This window comes from Micromys minutus, assembly GCF_963924665.1.
Source record: "Micromys minutus genome assembly, chromosome: 31".
Classification (NCBI taxonomy): Eukaryota; Metazoa; Chordata; class Mammalia; order Rodentia; family Muridae; genus Micromys; species Micromys minutus.
In genome coordinates, this window is record NC_137966.1 from 26760151 (window position 1) to 26778151 (window position 18001).

The following is an 18001-nucleotide window of genomic DNA, read 5'->3' on the forward strand; positions in this document are numbered from 1 at the left end:
GACCAGCCTAGCTCCAACAAGTTCAGCGAGAGACTCTGTCTCAAGGGAATCACACACAGTGACAGGACACCTGGCATTTTCCTCTGGCCTCAGATGTGCATGCACACACAGACACAGACACAGAGACACACTCTCTCAGCCCAAGTCGATGTGTTGTAAGATCTGCCTCATCATGAAGAACCATCTTTCCTCACAAGCACAGGCACTGGTCACCACTGAGTCTCAAGACTCACCTGCTGTGCTGCTGCCTCTTCACTCACGCCAGACTCTGCTCTTCCTGTTAACTGTAATGATGTCTCTATTGAAAAGACTTCTCGAGGAAATGGTGAGGAGCTTTAGTATTTGTATAAAACTAAACCTATTCTGTGTGGTGGTTTGAATGAGAATGTCCCCATAGGCTCATAGGTTTCTACACTTGGTCCCCACATAGTAGAACGGGGAAGGTGGTCTTCTGGAGGAAGTGTCACTGGGGTATGCTTTCAAATTTCTAAAGCTCATGCCATTCCCAACTGGCACTCTCTGCCTCATGCTTGTGTATGAGTATGTGAGCTCCAGCTCTGTTACCATGCATCCCTATCTGCTACCATAATGCTACCGGATGGTCATAGATTCTAGTCCTCTAGAACTGTAAGCCCCCAACAAACCCCTTCTTATATAGGTTAGTAATATCTAAGTAATAATACTGTGCCACAGTGATAGAAAAGTAACTAAGACACTCTATCAGGAATTCACCCAATAGAGATGAATTTATCTCCGTGCTCTGTACACCGGCATTTATAGCAGCATGGTTTTGTTATTGTTTCTTTAAGACATCGTCTTACCAAGTAGCCCAGACCTTTAAAATTAATTGTCATGAGTCCAGCTCAGTAACTTCATTAACTGCAGGTGCCCAGAGGCCACCAGGCCATTTTTCTAGTAGGTGTACAGATAACAAAGCCATAAAAATACGGGAGGAGACCCTTCGTGGCGCACTGCCAATTTTAGAAGATTGAAATAGTTCAAGCTAATGGTATCCTGAGCAAGTGTCATGGTGCCGGTACTGCTACTGTGAACTCCCATCACGCTTTGTCAGGTGACAGACATGTTACAACAATTGCAGCTCTCTAACAGTGGGAGAAGACAGGGCCTGTGGAGGAGTGAAGGCGCTCAGTGCTCCCCATCTGTCAGGCAATTCAAAGTTCTCACATAAGACAATGTGTGTGCTTGTTTAAGAACATGGCTTTTGTTTTGTTTTGTTTTTTTTTTTTTTAGACAAGGCATCAGTACTTAGCCCTGGCAGGCCTGCAATTTACTATGTAAACCAGGCTGACCTCAAACTCCAAAATCTGCTTGTGTGTGCTGTCAGAATACTGAGACCAAAGTGCATGCTACCACTTCAGAGTTTCACTTTTTGAGACAGGTCCCCTCACGGAACCCAGAGCTCACTAAAATGGCTGGATAACTTGGCCAACCATGTCAAGAATGATCCCGTTACCACCTTCCCAGCTCTATGGCAGAGGAAACTGCAGCTTTACCCAGTCCCCTAGGTGCATGGGGACCTGGGGATCTGATCAGGGGCGCACGGCAAGCCACCTCCAGAAAGTTTGGTCTCACGATTATTTGGAGTATTCCACCCAGACCACAGTCCTCTTATGGTGGTCACCACAAACATCAAATGCCAAGTGTCTGGGAAGCAGTTGTCCCAGATGCCTTTAAAGGCACATTCTTGACCATCAGTCCTCCAGACACTTGGCTTTTTGCTAAAGGAACAATCAGGTTTACATAATCAGCCAGGCATGCAAACCATATACAAATGTGTTCTTGCACATAATTATAAAGCCATCTATTTATCCTACACAAACATATATTCTAGGCTTAAACTTATCTTCAGAAGCCAGCCCTAGGCTTGATAGGCATTTTTTGTTTGCCCAAGTTTTGAATAACAAAGTCTCCTATAGCTGTCTGGTTCAATCCCCATCCTGTGTTTTGTGTGAATTCAAGTTTTCTCATAAACTCCTCCTGTACTTCTAGAAGGTAACTTCCCCCAACGTCAAGAATCACACAGTGAGATATCAATACTGTTTGTGAGGATAGTCTAATGGGTCTTCTGGGCCTGTTTTTCCTTTCTTGGGAGTCTTTTTAAATTCAGCCTAGCCAGGCGTGATACATACCTTTAATTACAGCTCTCTGAAAGACAGAGGCACATAGATCTAAGAGTTTCAGGCCATCTGGTCTATATAGTGACAACTTGTCTTGAAACCAAATGTTTTAAAGAAGCTATAAGAAGTAAATCAGCAGTATTCATAAATCTTACATGAAGAGACAGCCACAGTAGACTGTTTCAACTCTTCATTTTGTTGTTGTTTAAGAGATCCTTAGAATTTCTTTTATGTTTAATTACGTGTGTGTGTGTATGTATGTATGTATGTATGTATGTAGAGGTCAGTAGAAGGCATCAGATCCTCTGAAAGAGAAAAAGTGTTAAATGGGAGCCATCTCTCCAGCCCCTTGATTCTTTCTTGGGACACAAGGTCTGACTACACAGTCAGGGCTAGCTTAGAACTAGCAGTCCTCCTGCCTGAGCCTCCCAGGTACTTAACTGGATTACAGGCATATTTCACCACTGCAGCTTTTAAAAATACAGAATGCTTCTTTATTTGGATAATTAAAAAAACAAAAATGGTTAATACATTTTAAAAATAGATGGCTTCCCTCTCTTTAAAGAAGCTCTTCAAATACACCTGGTACCCCAGGGTATGGCATCCTGTAAGGATGGTGGATATATCAAGTGCACACACACCAGTTCTGCCTTCCCAGTCCCCACCTGCCTAGTGACCCAGCTTCAGTCATCCCCTCTCTGGGTGACAAGATAGTAACATGACAATGTACGGAGAGCTGAGCTGAGCCGCAGTAATGATTGCTGTGACAGGTTAGAACTAAGACTCTGGATGCATAGCCAGCATTTGACAGTTATGTGTATCTTCCACATTGATGATTTCACATCCATATCCAAAATTATAAACACCGGCACTACCCCTTCATCCGGACCTACATAACTGCAATTCCTAAGGTAACACAGCATCCATAGCTGACACTTCTGAACATTAACCAAGCCTTCTGGGAGAAGCTGATATTTACATTTGAACAGAGAACACACTGGAATGTTTAACTCTAGTCAGTGCAGCGTTAGGCATTGGTGGCCTGAATGAGTTCACAGTGCTAGAAGCTGATAGAGAAGCATTTCTGAACCCACCCTGAGTCCAGAAACCTGCACTTGTTCCATATTCTTTAAATAATAAACTGTTTACTTAGAGCAAAATAAAAATAATTACTTCTCCCTTTACCTTTTCATTAAATCCCTTAGTAGAAGCTAAACTGTTCCTGGGGAAAGAATATTGTTATCTAATTTAAAGATCAACATTAGATGGTGTCTTAGGGTTCCTTGATGTTATAAAGACCATGACCATAAGCAACTTGGGAAAGAGAGGGTTTATTTCAGCTTACAGTTCAACATCACAGTTCATCACTGAGTGAAATCAGGACAGAAACAAAAGAGGCCACGGAGGAGTGCTGTTTGCTGACTTGCTCCCCATGGCTTGCTCAGTCTTTCTTACTGAGCCCAGGATCACCTGCCCAGGGATGACACCACCCACAATGGGCTGGACCCTCCCACACTGATCATTAATTAAGAAAAATGTACTACAGGGTTGCACATAATCCAATCTGATGGAGGGATTTTCTCAGTTCAGAGTCCCTCTTCCCAAATGAATCAAGCTGACATAAAACTAGCCAGGGCAGACAGTGATTCAGATTTTTTTTTTAAATCAAACTTTATAGAAATTAAGTTCTGGTTTTAATGCCCCTTTAAATATTTTTTTCAAAACATGAATGACTTTCCTTACAGGTCCAGATAATTCTAGCTGAAAAAAGTTTAATGAGCAGAGCATAGAGACAAAGACCTGTTCTTGTGTTCTCTTTCTTCAGTGCCAGGACTGAACCCAGGACCCTGCACATGGGAGGCAAGTGCTTTACCAGCGGCACATCAATAGCCCTTATAGCTGGCCTTGAAAACAAAAACTATACAAAGTACTAAAAGCCCTTTCAGATTTCACAAATGAGAACTTTAAAAACACATCCTGAAAACAGTAAATTTCCCCCAGTGGTATCCACAAGCTAGAAAACAGATCAGCACCCAACAGATGCAGTAAACCTTGAGTGGCTGAATGTAGACACTCAGACATTTACAAACAGTGGTGGTCTAACTGATGACACTGGGAAGTTACTCCATACACAGCTGAGGGGAAGAGCCTGGTGTACGCATCATCTACCGACTGCTTGTGCAGCACAAAGCTCTTCAGTCGTGGTCCTTGGCCCTGCACCATCCTCCCTTAGGTGGTCACCTAGAGAAAATATACAAGTGTTAATGTCCACTCCAAGCCAACACAGGCAGACAAGCAAGCATACCTGTATGTATCATAGGGCATTATATTATATTGTGAGGTTTTTATAACATGGATTGACATGTATGTAGAAGTCAGAGGACAACTTGAGGGAATCAGTTCTTCCCTACTATGTGTGTGCCAGGGATTAGGCCTGGCAGCAAACCTGCTGAACTATCTTGTTGGCTCTACTTTGCGAATTTTCCTCATTTCTTAAACAACACTGAGGAAATCATAAATATTGAGCATTAGAGACTAACTGTAATAATCTAAGTGTTTCTTCATTTGGAGGGTAGAGGAACAACAAGGCCTCACTATTTAGCCCAGGCTGGCCCTCTGCTTCAGCTTGAGTGCTGATGTCACAGGCTTTCAGCACATATTCAGCTTGATTTTCTTTCTTTTTTTTTAATAAGTGAAGTGCACCGTGGAGTCCCGTGAGCCCCTATTTCAGATATAAGGAATTAACTCAGGAGAAAGGACAAGTGAGTAACCAGCACTGTAGGACCAACAAACCACTATGATTGCTGTGAGCTGAGCCCTCCTGTGAAACACACACACACACACACACACACACAGACACACACACACACACAGGGTAGTTTGTATCTTTCTATCACAACTGTAACACTATCCAGGAAATGGTGGAAAGTGCTTTTAAAGCCTGCAAGATGGCTCAGGGAGTAAAGATGATAGAAGTCTGAGCCACCATGCTTTGCTCTGAAAGCAAAGGTGAGCATCCTGAGCAGGGCATGGCTGTTCATACATCTAATCCTGGGACTCAGGGGGCTGAGGAAAGAAGGCTGATGGAGACTTGAGGCCAACCTGAATGAGAGTGAGAGCCTATCTCAAAAGCATTTGGGGAAAATCTGTTCTCTGTAGTTAACTGTCATCTACCACGGAAAGTGTCCTGAAATGTAACAGAAACACAGAAATGGCTTCTCTGCACAGTAGTAATCTGGTATTTTTCAGACTAGGAAAGATTCTAGGAGGGGGGTTGGGGGGAGCAACATCTTGATTTCAAAGAAAGCTATACAGTGTGCTGAGCCAGGCTATTCCAAAGACTGTACTGATGTGGAAATTATGTTTCTTTCAAGAACTTGCTTTGAAATTGTATCCAAGCACTTTGCCCAGTCAAGATTTTCTTTCCCCAAAGCACTGGCTTTCTGGAGGTTAAGTAGTACAGGATAGTGCTGAACTAGACAAGCTCCAGAGAGAAACTCACAGAAGCTAAAGCAGCAGCAGTGGAAGCTCCTACCGTCTGTCCTGTTGGACTTCCAGCAGATGCTTGTCTGCAGGATGCAGTGTCGGTTCTGTCAGAAGCACATTCTGGACTCCATCTGGAGGACCACGCAAGAAGTGGGCTAAAATTCCATATAACAGAGGACTGTTTCAGGAAGAAGGCAAAACCAAAATCAATTTACTTCCCGTAAGTAGGAAAAACTTAAGACATTCACTTTAAAGGACAACTCTGACACAGAAACAGCCATTTAATAACTCAATAGATCAGATAAAAAAAGATTACCCAAGTGGTAAATGTTCCCTCAATTTAAAAGTCCTAATTAACTTGAGTAAGCTTTTTTAAACCCTCAGAGAACACACTATCACCATTAAGATCATGAAAACTAAAATGAAATCCCAATTAACCCACTGGAAATCAGACTGTCAACTCCAAGACCAGAACAAAATCTTCCTAAAACCTAAAACTGTTTTAGCACCCACTGTTAAACCAAGTGGTTTGCCTTCGAATCCTGCTTTTGTGGGCCTTGACGATCTGTTTCCTAAAGTTCACAATGTCTCTTCCCTAAAGATGTAAACAATCCCCAGGTCACATGTTTGGTATGCTGTTGACAATGTCACACAGTAAATGGCATGTGAACTAACAGGGTAGTGACTAATATCTTCAAGTCTGCTTAATAGTTTCCTCTTACCCATCCATCACTGTGTTACAGAAATGTATGACTGAGAAAACCAGAACTCAGTAATGTGCAGAGTTTTTCAGAAGTGAACATTTACACTCATATCCAACTCTTACACGCCCTTTCCTAGAATACGCTGCCCAAAGTCCTGTGAGTTGGTCCCTTGACACTGAAGGCTGCTGCACTGACAGCACAGAAGTGTTCTCCCTATGCCTCCAACCTCACCCCTGAAAACACAAGTAAATGCGTTCGTTTCTGAGACATCCATCTCCTGCCCAGCTGATACAATGGCTCCAAGTATGACACCCCCATCAAGAGCAGAGTCTAACTAATGCCTGACTGAGCCGCACCCATCTCTACAGATGGAACAAGGCAGCAAGGGGAGGCTCAGCCTGCAGACATTCAAGCAGTCCCACACACATGCATACATATGAGGAGCTGAGGAAGTCGGAAGTAGATCCCTTGGCTTCAGTTGAACCTCCAGAACCTTGAAACCTCAAAAGATACCTGGAGCTACACTCAGGTGAACCCGGTTCCAACACCCAACATGCTGAGTCCTGGAGTGATGCGTAGGACAGGAGCACATGTATTACAGCAGCCCCTGCAGGCTCTCAGTGAGAACTCTCACAGCAGATTCCATGTCTCTGCCCCTTCCAGTCAGCTTGTTTGACATTGATAAAAGTTTTACTTCTGATCTAGGATAGAATTTGCTTCAGATTTAGAAAAATCTACATGCCAGATATCTTAAACTGCTTTAGAGGATACATTAGCACATTTAAAGTACAGTTTAATAGACAGTAAGGTTTATTTCCAAAAACTTAAGTTTTAAAAGGCTATGATTTAAAAAAATTCTTTTTTTCAAAATATAGCTAGGGGTGTTGCTCAGTGGACGGGCACTCACCTAGCATGTGCAAAGCCCCAAGTTTGATCTCCAGCCTCCCCTCCCCCAACACACACATTCCTGAAGGGCTACAAGAAACTCCCTCACTTTCTGGAAATAAAGCTGGCCACCAGTTTCCTTTTTTAACTTGTTATCTGAAGCATATGTCTCAGAGGCTACCAAAGGGCTAGGAAAAAAAAATCGAACAGCTACTTCCTCCAACACCTGTCAAATGCAAACTAACGTCTTCTACTTGTCTTCTACTTGAATGACCCTGTGCCTGCTTAGCTACTTCAGTAGTCTGAGTAAAAATGGATCCATATATCTGGATCGAAGTAGTGCTACTTGGGAGGGATTTAAGAGGTGTGGCCTTGTTGGAAGAAGTGTGTATCACTGGGGGTGAGCTTTGGGGTTCCAAAAGTCCAAGTCAGCGTCTTCTCTCTTCCTCCTGCCTGTAGTTCTAGAGGTAGATCTCAGCTACTTCCCCAGCACTATGCTTGCCTGTGAGCTGCCATGCTTCCCACCAGAGAGAGGGAAACCTCTGAAACTGTAATCAAGTCCCAATTACATGTTTTCCTTTGTAAGAGTTGTTGTGGTCATGGTGTCTGTCCACAGCAATAGAACACTAAGATAGCTACTCTTAGAATCCTCACACATTTCAAAAGGTGTCCAAATGTTTAAACCATTACCTATGTTTTAGTTAACACTCAAATGTAGTGATAGTTATATCCATGACCACTAGCTCTGTAAAAGGGGAATAACACCCCGTTACAGATATTTCACCAAATAAATGTAGATATCCCAAGTCAGATGAGAAAACTGTGATGCCACATCTTCAGTGTCTACAGCACTGCCCCACATTGTGGCAAGTGTCAGATGAGTTTTGTGTACATAAGACACTCTGAGACAAAAATACAGTGACCCCCCCCATAAGAGGAACTAAAGTATTTGAAAAAAGAGATGCATATATACAATACAATTCCCTCACATGTGGAAGAAAACACACACGGCTGTGCTTTATGTGCTTGTATGTGAATAGTGCAAGGGGAAAATGTTCACCGGGCCACCTTGAGAATGAGAGGTGCTGGTGGGCAGCCAAGGACATTACACTCTTCTGTATCTCCTACATGTTTAGCAGCAAAACACCGATCCTTTCACTATGACCCCTCAAAAGTAATTTCTCCTCACTCAGGCCATTGTTCCCTCTCTAAGGGTTCATGCCGTGTTAATACATAAATCAAACGCTGCGTTAATACACAGTCAGCTTGCTGTGCTCTCACACCTAGTCTTCAAAGCTTTCCTTCACAAAGAGCTCAGCGGACCAGCACAAAGCTGGACCACATCTGGATAAACACTACAAACCAACGACAAAGTTCCATAAGAAACAGAGAAATACGCAGCGCCACAACAGCAGTCAAATGCTGCACTCAGCGCTTATTCGAACCATTTTATTTATGTAAAATATAGCATAATAGCCATTATGGTCTTTCATAGTCTGTTTCGATTGCTGTTAAAATCTGCCACAGTCCTGTCACATCAGCACAAAGGTAAATATAAAGAGAAGAAAGCAAACCATGGGACAAATAAATGCTTTCTTTTCTTCTCCAGGTCACCTGGACTTTTGCAGGTGATCAGTTTTCTCGGTAGCTGAAATTCAATGCAGTGAGCACAAACTGCTCGTTGCCAAGAACCTGTGGATGGCTTTCTCCCTCCCAACTCCTGTGGGAACATCTAAACAGGGCCAAGAAGATAAGAGGTGAGCCCCCAGAAGTTGAAGAAAGTGATCCCAGGGTTCCAGGAGAGGGGACATTAGGTGCAAAGGCAAAGAACCATGAAGCTGCAGTTAGTTAACTGTGTGCCACTAAGAGGTGGGTGCAGCCACTGGAGGGTGACTTGCTAACGTACACCATGGAAATTTATCGAATGTTTTTAAACAATACAATAGCTGCCTTAGAAAGACAGAGGGCAGGAAAAAAATGAGTTTGAAAGGGAGTGACTGGAAAAAAACTAGCCAGGTGGCTCCTAAACAGTGTGAACTGCATGGCACAGGGCACTGAGGCTGGTGAGATAACCAGAGGCAGAATCAGAAGTGCTGGTGAAGGACTGGCAGGGAAAACCTGTCTTTGAACAAAGTGTCTGAGCACATCTGCCCCATACAGACCTCCTAGAGACTCAAGAGGATGGGGATGGTGCAGGAAAAGAAATGAAAACAGAAGACAGAACCTGTGGAGGTGCTACTTAAATTTAAGGTGTCAATGAAGAAAGCAAGACTAAGACAGACTTGGGAACTCTTACAACAGTGAAGAAACACAAGAGGCATGGGACAGGAAGCCAAGTGGAGAAAAGAAGTATTACAACATGCTGCAAAACCTCAAGACACATCCTTGATGCTAGGGACAGGACAGCACTGAGGGTGATTTAGTTAGATGGCATATATAAAAAAGTTTATATTAAAACATAATTATACCATAAAAACAAATGAAAAATTTCAACAAACTTTTAGAAGGAAAATGCAAGTTTTCAAGGTTTTCAGCAAGTTGAGGTGCAGAGCTGTGCACTCTGGCACTAGGTACAAGCTAATTGATTGGCCAGTCAGGGACTATGGGGAAATGTAAGAGGCAATAAACACAGGGAAGGAACTAAGAAATGATTGGTGTAAAGGAGGAGAAGGAGCCATTTAAGATGCAGAGGAGAGAAGGATGGTAATATGAACGCAGAGGGCAGACAACAGGTGTCTATAAAGCAGTGGTGAGGTGAGAGGAAGCTGACTGGAGCAAAGCTGACTGGAGCAAAGCTGACTGGAGCGCCCTTTTCCTGTTTAGAGATGAGATCTGAGTTTGCTCCTATACTGAAGTGAAGAAAGCAAGGAGGAGGAAGAGTTAAATATGAAGAAGAAACAACTCAAAGAACAAAGCTTTAGAAAGAAGAAACGAAGATCAAGAGGCCAAGAGTCATTCTTAGAAAGAAGTAAGGGGGAGGAGCTGGAGAGATGCCTCAGCGCAGTTAAGAACACTGGCTCTTCTGGAGGACGAGCTTCAATGACCAGCACACACAGTTGGCTCACAATCACCTGCAACTCCAGCTCCAAGGCCTCTGAGGGATCGGGCACATATGTGGTACACAGACATGCAGGCAGACAAAGCATCTATACACATAAACAAACAAAAAAAATTAAGCTAAAAAAGCCAGTTGGTGGTGGTATATGCCTTTAATCCCAGCACTTGGGAGACACAGGCACATGGACATCTGTGTGTTCGAGGCCAGACTAGAACAGAGCTAGAGTTCAACGACAGCTGGGACTATTAAAAAAAAAGAAAAAAGAAAAAAGTTTAAAAAGGAAGAAGTAGAGGGCTGAGCCAGGGACACTGCTCAGGCACATACTCAAGGCCCTGGTTCAATTACCACTATTGAAAAAAACAGATTGGGGGAAAGCCCCCAAAGGAGGAGGGAGGGAGGAAGGGAAACAGGTGGTTGGCTAAGTATTCAGTCCCCTGAAGCCACCACGAGCTCAGCTGCAGCAGAGACCTCAGGTATTGGCACTACACTTCTTGGATCTCATACAGGGTGTAACATACAATAAACCTAAACAAGTTCTTGTTGGGCTAAAATAAATCACAGCCAGCACTGTGCCATTAGGATCTGATTACAATGTGCAAACCTCTTTTTAAAGACTTCTTACATTGAGTTATCCTTTGATTCTTCAAAGGCATTTAGTTCACGGATGAGAAACTGTCTGTCCAATGGAACTACAGGTTGACCAGATTCTGGAGGAAAAAATTCAGGAAAACACTGAGTCTATTAATCTAAAAGGCAAATTCAATTTTGTTAATAACCATACCTCCCAGGTAGACACATTTCTCAGATTTTGGAAGAATGTTGATAGCACATTCAAGACAGCTCTAACATATAACATGAATCTACGATGTCAACGCATACCCAAACAGTTAAATGTGGAACTTAATTACAGCTTAACACAATCTTAGTTTTTGTATCTCTAATATGGTTTCTGCATCTAAAACTACAATGTTAGACTTCAATATGCTTTCTTAGGCATCTATAGATTATAAACACATGGTAATACTAAATAACTCATTTTAAAAATATATCCGTTTAGGGCTAATGAGGTGACTCAGAAGTTAAGAGAACTCGCTGCTCGTCCAGAGGTCCCTAGTTCCATTCCCAGCAACCACATGGTGGCTCACAACCATCCATAGAGGAATCTGAAGCCTTCTTCTGGAGTGCAAGTGTATAAATGCAGACAGAATACTCACACATTAAAAAAGAAAATTCCTTTAGCTGTGCCATGGTGGCTCACGACTTTAGGCAGAGGCATTCGGATCTCTTTGAGTGCAAGGCTACCTGGTCTACAGAGAAAGTTCCAGAACAGCCACGGCTACACAAAGAAGCCTTGTCTCAATAAATAAATTAATTAATTAAAAATGTATATATTCCATTCATGGATGGTAATCTAAAATTAAAAATAAATATTATGTTTCTAGACTGAGTCTCTGTAGAGAGCCGTTTGCGCCGCACCCAAACATGGCGCCGGCTTCCCGCCAAGGACTCAGCAAACAGAGCTGTTGCCCAGCCAAGAGACTTAGTGCGCATGTGCACATACGTCACAGCCCGCTCTCGGGGCACGCTAATGAGTTACTGGAGGGTGCACCAATCAGGTAGCGACACGAGTCTCCTGGGCATATATAAGCAGTGCATTTTTCTTCCACGTGGGGATCCCCTGCTCAGAGTGTTGTACAATAAAGGTTGTTCATAGAAGAATCCTTGTTGCACGCCATTCCTGCCGGCGGGACGTGGGGCGTGCGACAAGTCTCTAGTAGCCCAGGCTGACTTCAAATTCAATGTGTCCGAGACAGGTCTTTAACTTGTAGTGATTCTCCTGACCTTGCTTCCCAAGTGCTGCAGCTACACTTGAGAGCCACTACTCCCCGGTGAGAAGGTGAAATGCTAGAGTCAGCTGAAAGCAGTGGTAGGTTATTACCAAAAGGGAAGCGTTCACTTCCCAGTCAATATGGTGAAATACAATGAGATTGACAAAAAACTTTCCTGTGTATGTTTCTGGGGATCTGATACATGGCTATCAGAAAGAATTAACAACCAAAATGCCTCTTAGAGCAGATAAAGTGGCACAGCCACAGCATCTCCCTATCCACAGGTAGAAAACCACCACGTCCAAACTTCCAGTGCCTATTTGGTTTGGTTTTTCAGGACATGGTTCTCTGTGTAGCTCAGGCTGTCCTGCAGCTCACTATGTAGACCAGGCTGGCCTTGAACTAAGAGATCCATCTGCCTCTGCCTCCCAAGTGCTGGGATTAAAGGTGTGGCCACCAACACCCAACCCTCCAGCACATTTCATTAGGTAAAGTGAGGCAGCACAACAGGCAACTCCTTTAGGCCTCATACACATAAGGCATTCTGAAAAGGGCAGGCCTGACTCTGTCATGTCCCATCATTACCCCACCCACCCCACGTGTCCCTCCCTGCACCTCTCACCAATGATGAAAATTAAGCTCTGGCAAATGCTCTACCACTGAGCTATTTTTATTTTAAAGCAGTGTCCGCCTACCTTGAGTTTCTGGGACTACAGGCATGAGCAACCATCCCAATCTAAAACACCAGGACATTTAATATGAAACAGTACTGTCATTATTTCATTCTAGGAATATTCAATTCTAAGACACCTAACTGACAGCACTTTCAGTTGTTTTTTTTTTTCCTTTTTCTCTTGCTTTCCTATGGAGTGTTAATGGTGTATAACCAGCTATAAAAAACTGAGGGAAACAGTGATATTATCTTTAGAGACCCTTCAGCATGGCACAATCATTATCGTTTATGAGAATGCATATTTAACATCATGTGGAGAACTTTGTCATTTAAGTTCCCAAAAAGCCACACTTCCAGACTGAAGGGTCCCTGCCCTCAGCTAGCTTTGACTGATAATAAAAAAGTTGCCAGGGCTGGAGAGATGGCTCAGTGGTTAAGAGCACTGACTGCTCTTCCAGAGTTCAAATCCCAGCAACCACATGGTGGCTCACAACCATCTGTAATGAGATCTGATGCCCTCTTCTGGTGTGTCTGAAGACAGCTCCAGTGTACTTATATATAATAAATAAATAAATCTTAAAAAAAAGAAAAAGAAAAAAGAATTGCCATTGGCTGGGCAGGGAGATGGACAAGAGACTGAGAGGGGCCGAGTGGTGGCAGAGAATAACCATGACTAGGAGGGAGATGGATCAGATTTAAGCAGAAGAGAGAAACCATCCAGCAATGTAGGTGGAAAGGGATGCAGGCCCTACTGGGGTGGGGTGGCCTCCCAGAAGGTAACAGGACAGCAAAGATGAAATATAGATTCCAAAAGATGTCAACTCAGGAATACCGGGGTGGGGGTGGGGGGCTGCTAGCCATGAGGAGGTTTGGAGGTGCCCAGCCATTGAGCTAGTCAAGGCGTATCAAAAGTAACTGGGGGGGGGGTGGTCTTTCACTCGTCGCTCCCACCACCACAAGGAACCTGCAGTAGAAGGCCCTGGCTCTTACCTTCCCTGACAGCATAAAGTTTGCTCATGCTATGACAAGAGCCCATGGGATACTAAGTGTTCAGTCACCTGCATGACACAGTAATGAAACTACATATTCAAGCTAAATGCTTTCTAAGAATTAGAAAAAGATCTTTTCTCCAGTGATGAATAACTACTCACCTGCTATGAGGACAGAGGCTGTATATTTGTATTTGTTGAATTCCAAATACTCCCTAATTAATTCATTAATTAGAAGGTTCTCATGAGACAACGATGGTCGGGGTTCACGATCATCATCCAGGGCATTGAAAACTTCAGCACGGATCCTTGCTTTTAAATGTCCTAACACTCCCCTTTTCTCCAAGGTGTCCTTTAAAACTGTTAAATAAATATAAAATATAAATGCTTCAGTTATAGTGTGTTGATATTTCATATATGTGCTAGAGTAATGTTTAAAAGGAGAACGATGCAAATGCAGCTCTTGATTCAAAGAGACTGAACAGTGACATCAGTAATGATCCTCTCAATATATTTGTGCAAATTCAAGCTTATCAATGCTGTATCTTTAGTTAGGGAAAAGGATGAACACAATTACAGTTAGTTCACACCCTAATCTCCCACATGGATTCAGACAGCACTTTAATTCCAGGATTATTACAGAAAACCACCTGCCTTCCACAAGAGGGAATGTGCCATTATTACTATTAATGCAGAACTACTTTTGAGATCCTCAGCTTTTTTTTTTTTTTTTTTTTTTTTTTTTTTGAGACAGTCTCTCTATATAACTGTGGCTGTTCTGGAACTTACTATATATACTAAGCTGGCCTTAAACTCACAGAGATCCACCTGCCTCCTAAGTGCTACCAGACTAAATGGTAGCACATTCCTACAAACCTAGTACTTTTGAGGCTGGGAAGTCAGAACAGCCTGGGCCTCATACCTAGGCTGTATCCCAAGCTAACTTTAAACTTCTTATGTAGGGTGAACATGACCCTGGACTTCTGATCCTCCTGCCTTTATCTCATAAGTAGGTTGTGATGGGATTATAGGTGTTCACTACCACCTCCAATGCTTGTGTTGCTGGGGATTGAACCCAGGGCCTCATGCATGACAGGCAAGCTACATCTAGCAGCAGGATTTTGAAATGCCCATCCTGGTTAGAAATGTAACACAAAGGGCTGAAGACATGATTTTAGTAAGAAATGCATATTGTTCTTGCAGAGGACCTAAGTTTGCTTCCTGGCACCTACATGGGCAGCTCACAACCATCTATAACTCCAGGGGAACTCCAGGCCCCCTTCTGGCCTCCTCAGGCAACTGCACTCTTGTACACAGTGCATGTATGCATATGTGCACACACTCATACACACACAAACACACACACACGTGTGTGTACACAAGGGCTGAGAGAGAGAGAGACAAAGACACAAAGACAAAAATACATCTTAAAAAAAAAAAAGAAATGTAATGAGATTCTAATAAGGGACTATACCACTGGTAACTATCAAATGTGACCTTATGTCTTGAAAAGGTACAGTGTGACAAACATCAGAAGTTGAGATAACAGGCTTTAAGTATACAGACAATATAGATGACAGGTTTGGGCTGAGCTGTCATTAATTCTTAACAGTAATATGGAACCTTCCTTTTTCAAATAGTCTTTTGTGGCTCAACAGCAATTTTAGAAAATCAACACAATGCCTAGAATATAGTAAAAGGTCACTGAATATAACATATTTATAATATAATACCTTATATTATTGATGAAAAGATATAGTTTAATAGTGCACTTTGCTCTGCCAATGGCAAAAGCATTGATATGTCAAAATAATTAAAATCCATAAAGCAGCTCAGATAAATTTAGTTACATATAGCAATGTTTCTAATCTTTGGTAAGTAACAATAATCTCTGGCCATGTGGTTAAGGATACACAGTCTTAGACTTTTCATTTTTCTTCTCCTTTATTCCTAAAGCATTCCTTCAACCATTCTGCAGGTATACTAATTACAGTTGTCAACCATAAAAGGAAAGTCTTATCATACTTAGAATAATAACACAACCCCTGTTCTCTAGTCCATCTTTGGAAATTAAGGCAGAGATTCTTTTCTGCTGGCAAGCATCCTGTCCCAATTACTCTGAAGTACATGCAGTACAGCTTCAAACTTAGCCGAAAATGAAAAGTAAGGAAGCTGGTATCGGGAAATGTGGCATGTCCTTCATTCTTGGTGGCAGATTTCTAACCCATGCCCCAGTTGTGTTCTCAGAGAAAGGTCTAGGTGGAATGGAAGAGTGTTTTAAACGAGTAAATGCCCATAAAATATAAGATCATTGATTAGGAAACAAGTTTTTATTACTTTTCTCTTGGATATAAACCATATCAAGAACTAGAGAATGCAAAAACAAACAAACAAAAACCCATATATAAGGAGGTCTCCCTAAATTTATAGGGATAACCCCTGGGCTCTTTATCATCTTACTACTTGTACTCTTATGCTTACAATGTTGTTATTATAAAAACATCTTCAGAAATTGGTCTTAATTCCATAGAATTGATCTTGAAATCCTATGAAAAGTTTATACAATATACGTGTGCTACGTATATTCTCACCCCCAGAAGAGTTCACTGACTCACTGAAGTCCCTCCTGGAGGACTGAGGTATGTTTGCCTTTGAAATGTTCACCAGCATAGTGTCCCCAATAAATATGCAGTCAATAGTTACTAAATCTTAGTCTCCAGATTTCCATTACCGGTGGCTTAGTCTCTGAATTCTTTGAAACCCAGAACTTTTTTTTATTTGACAGGAAGCAGAATGGCATGATTATGACCCGGTGCACTATTTCTACTTAAATTATCGTGGATGAATTATTTCACCTTTCAGCACTTCATGCATGAAATAACATGGACATGAATGGGCACACTGTTGTTACACAGAATCAAGTACTTGTTGGATGAATTGTTTAGTGTCTGATAGAATCACACACTAAACCTTAACTCCAATTACGATTTGAACATTAATTCTAATTGCTATTCAGAGTTAACAGAACACAGGCGTTATTGATGTCTACTCTTTGTTTTTGTAGTCCTGGGGATGGAATCTGCATACACCCATTGTGTGTCTGTTACCAAATCGTGGCTGTGGTGTTGTCATGGTCAGCTCTGAACGCAGGCCTTTGGGCGCTGTCAGCTTAGGAGGGTTCGAGGGGTCAACAGATACCAATCCCTTCCTCCAGCTCCAAGTCCAGCCCTAACATTCGCATGTGCAAAGGCCGCTCCCGGCGGCCCCTGCCACCCCCAAAATGACCCCGGAAAAAGAAGAGCCGGTGTCCCGCGCGCTCTCCTTCCGTCCCATCCCTATCATATACGGAAGGACCGACGCTTCCCACAGGCGAGCATCCCCTCAATGCACTCACCAGCTTTCAGTTCAGTAACAGTCGCCATTTCTCAACGGCCGCTGGAGCCACGCCTCTCCAGTGCCTACGGGCCGCTTTGCGGCGCAGGCTCCAACCAATAGGAGTACTGCTCTCACCAGGCTCTGCCCGGACCGTGACTGTCTGCGCTCTGGTGATTGGCGAGCCGGCCTAAGAGACTCCACCAATCAGCGAGCGTACGAGGCGGGCCCTCGATGCAGGAGGAGCCGCAGGACGGGTGTTCGCTGCTCACTTCGCCTCAGCTTGGTAGGCTTTGTGGGTGTTACCGCGTGCCCTGACCGAGTCCCAGACTCAATCCAGCGTCAGAATTTTCTGGAACTTCTCTCAAGTTCCAGAATGCTGTGGATGGAGGCTGTTTGTCTGAAAATCACCACCTTAATAATCATCTTACACGGTACCCACTCTAAGATGAACACTAGAAAGCCCTTACACGCCTCAGGCCAATGATGCCCGTTTTACAGAGGAGGAACTTGAGTTTCCTAAAGGAAAATCACCGGCAGATGGTGGAGGAGATGATAACCTAAACCCAGGCCGGCGTCTCTTCAAAGCCTGCTCTCTACACTAGGGTTAACATGGAATAATTTGGAATCCTCGGGTTATTTGTGGAAATAGCGGTTAAAAGATTAAGATGTAGCATTTCAAGAAGAAGAGAGAACATGGGAATAATACGTTTAAAACGATGTGAGGCACTATAATGGCAGTTGGCTCTCCAGGGAAGCTAAGACACTGGACCCTTACAATTCGGGACAGCCCAGTAGTAGAAGGTAGTAGAAATCTATGAGTGCCAGTGAGCATATTTTCCAGGAACTGAACTGTAGGAAGTAGAA

The 18001-nt window shown here is 43.0% G+C and overlaps 1 protein-coding gene across 4 annotated transcripts; it reads right to left on the bottom strand.

The window, feature by feature from the left end:
• Positions 1-3471: 3471 nt before the first annotated feature.
• Positions 3472-17185, bottom strand: CEP20 (centrosomal protein 20). 4 transcript variants are annotated; one of them, XM_080942216.1, is made up of 5 exons: positions 17157-17185; positions 13925-14122; positions 10894-10978; positions 5674-5779; positions 3472-4379 (listed from the first exon to the last, which is right to left on the bottom strand). In XM_080942216.1, exons 1-5 carry the CDS (start codon positions 17182-17184, stop codon positions 4368-4370), a joined length of 429 nt encoding a protein of 142 aa, XP_080798342.1. In that variant the 5' UTR covers position 17185; the 3' UTR covers positions 3472-4367. The 4 variants fall into 4 exon arrangements, with proteins under 4 accessions (XP_080798342.1, XP_080798339.1, XP_080798340.1 ...); XM_080942213.1 differs by having other exon boundaries at positions 5641-5779; XM_080942214.1 differs by having other exon boundaries at positions 5674-5802.
• Positions 17186-18001: the final 816 nt, after the last annotated feature.

Coding starts and splice junctions, on each gene's coding strand:
- CEP20 (XM_080942213.1), bottom strand. CDS start 17,184: ATGGCGACTGTTACTGAACTGAAAGCTG. Junction 10,979..13,924: donor AGCCTCTGTCCTCATAGCAG/GTGAGTAGTTAT, acceptor TTTTTCCTCCAG/AATCTGGTCAACCTGTAGTT. Junction 5,780..10,893: donor GAATCAAAGGATAACTCAAT/GTAAGAAGTCTT, acceptor ATGGAATTTTAG/CCCACTTCTTGCGTGGTCCT.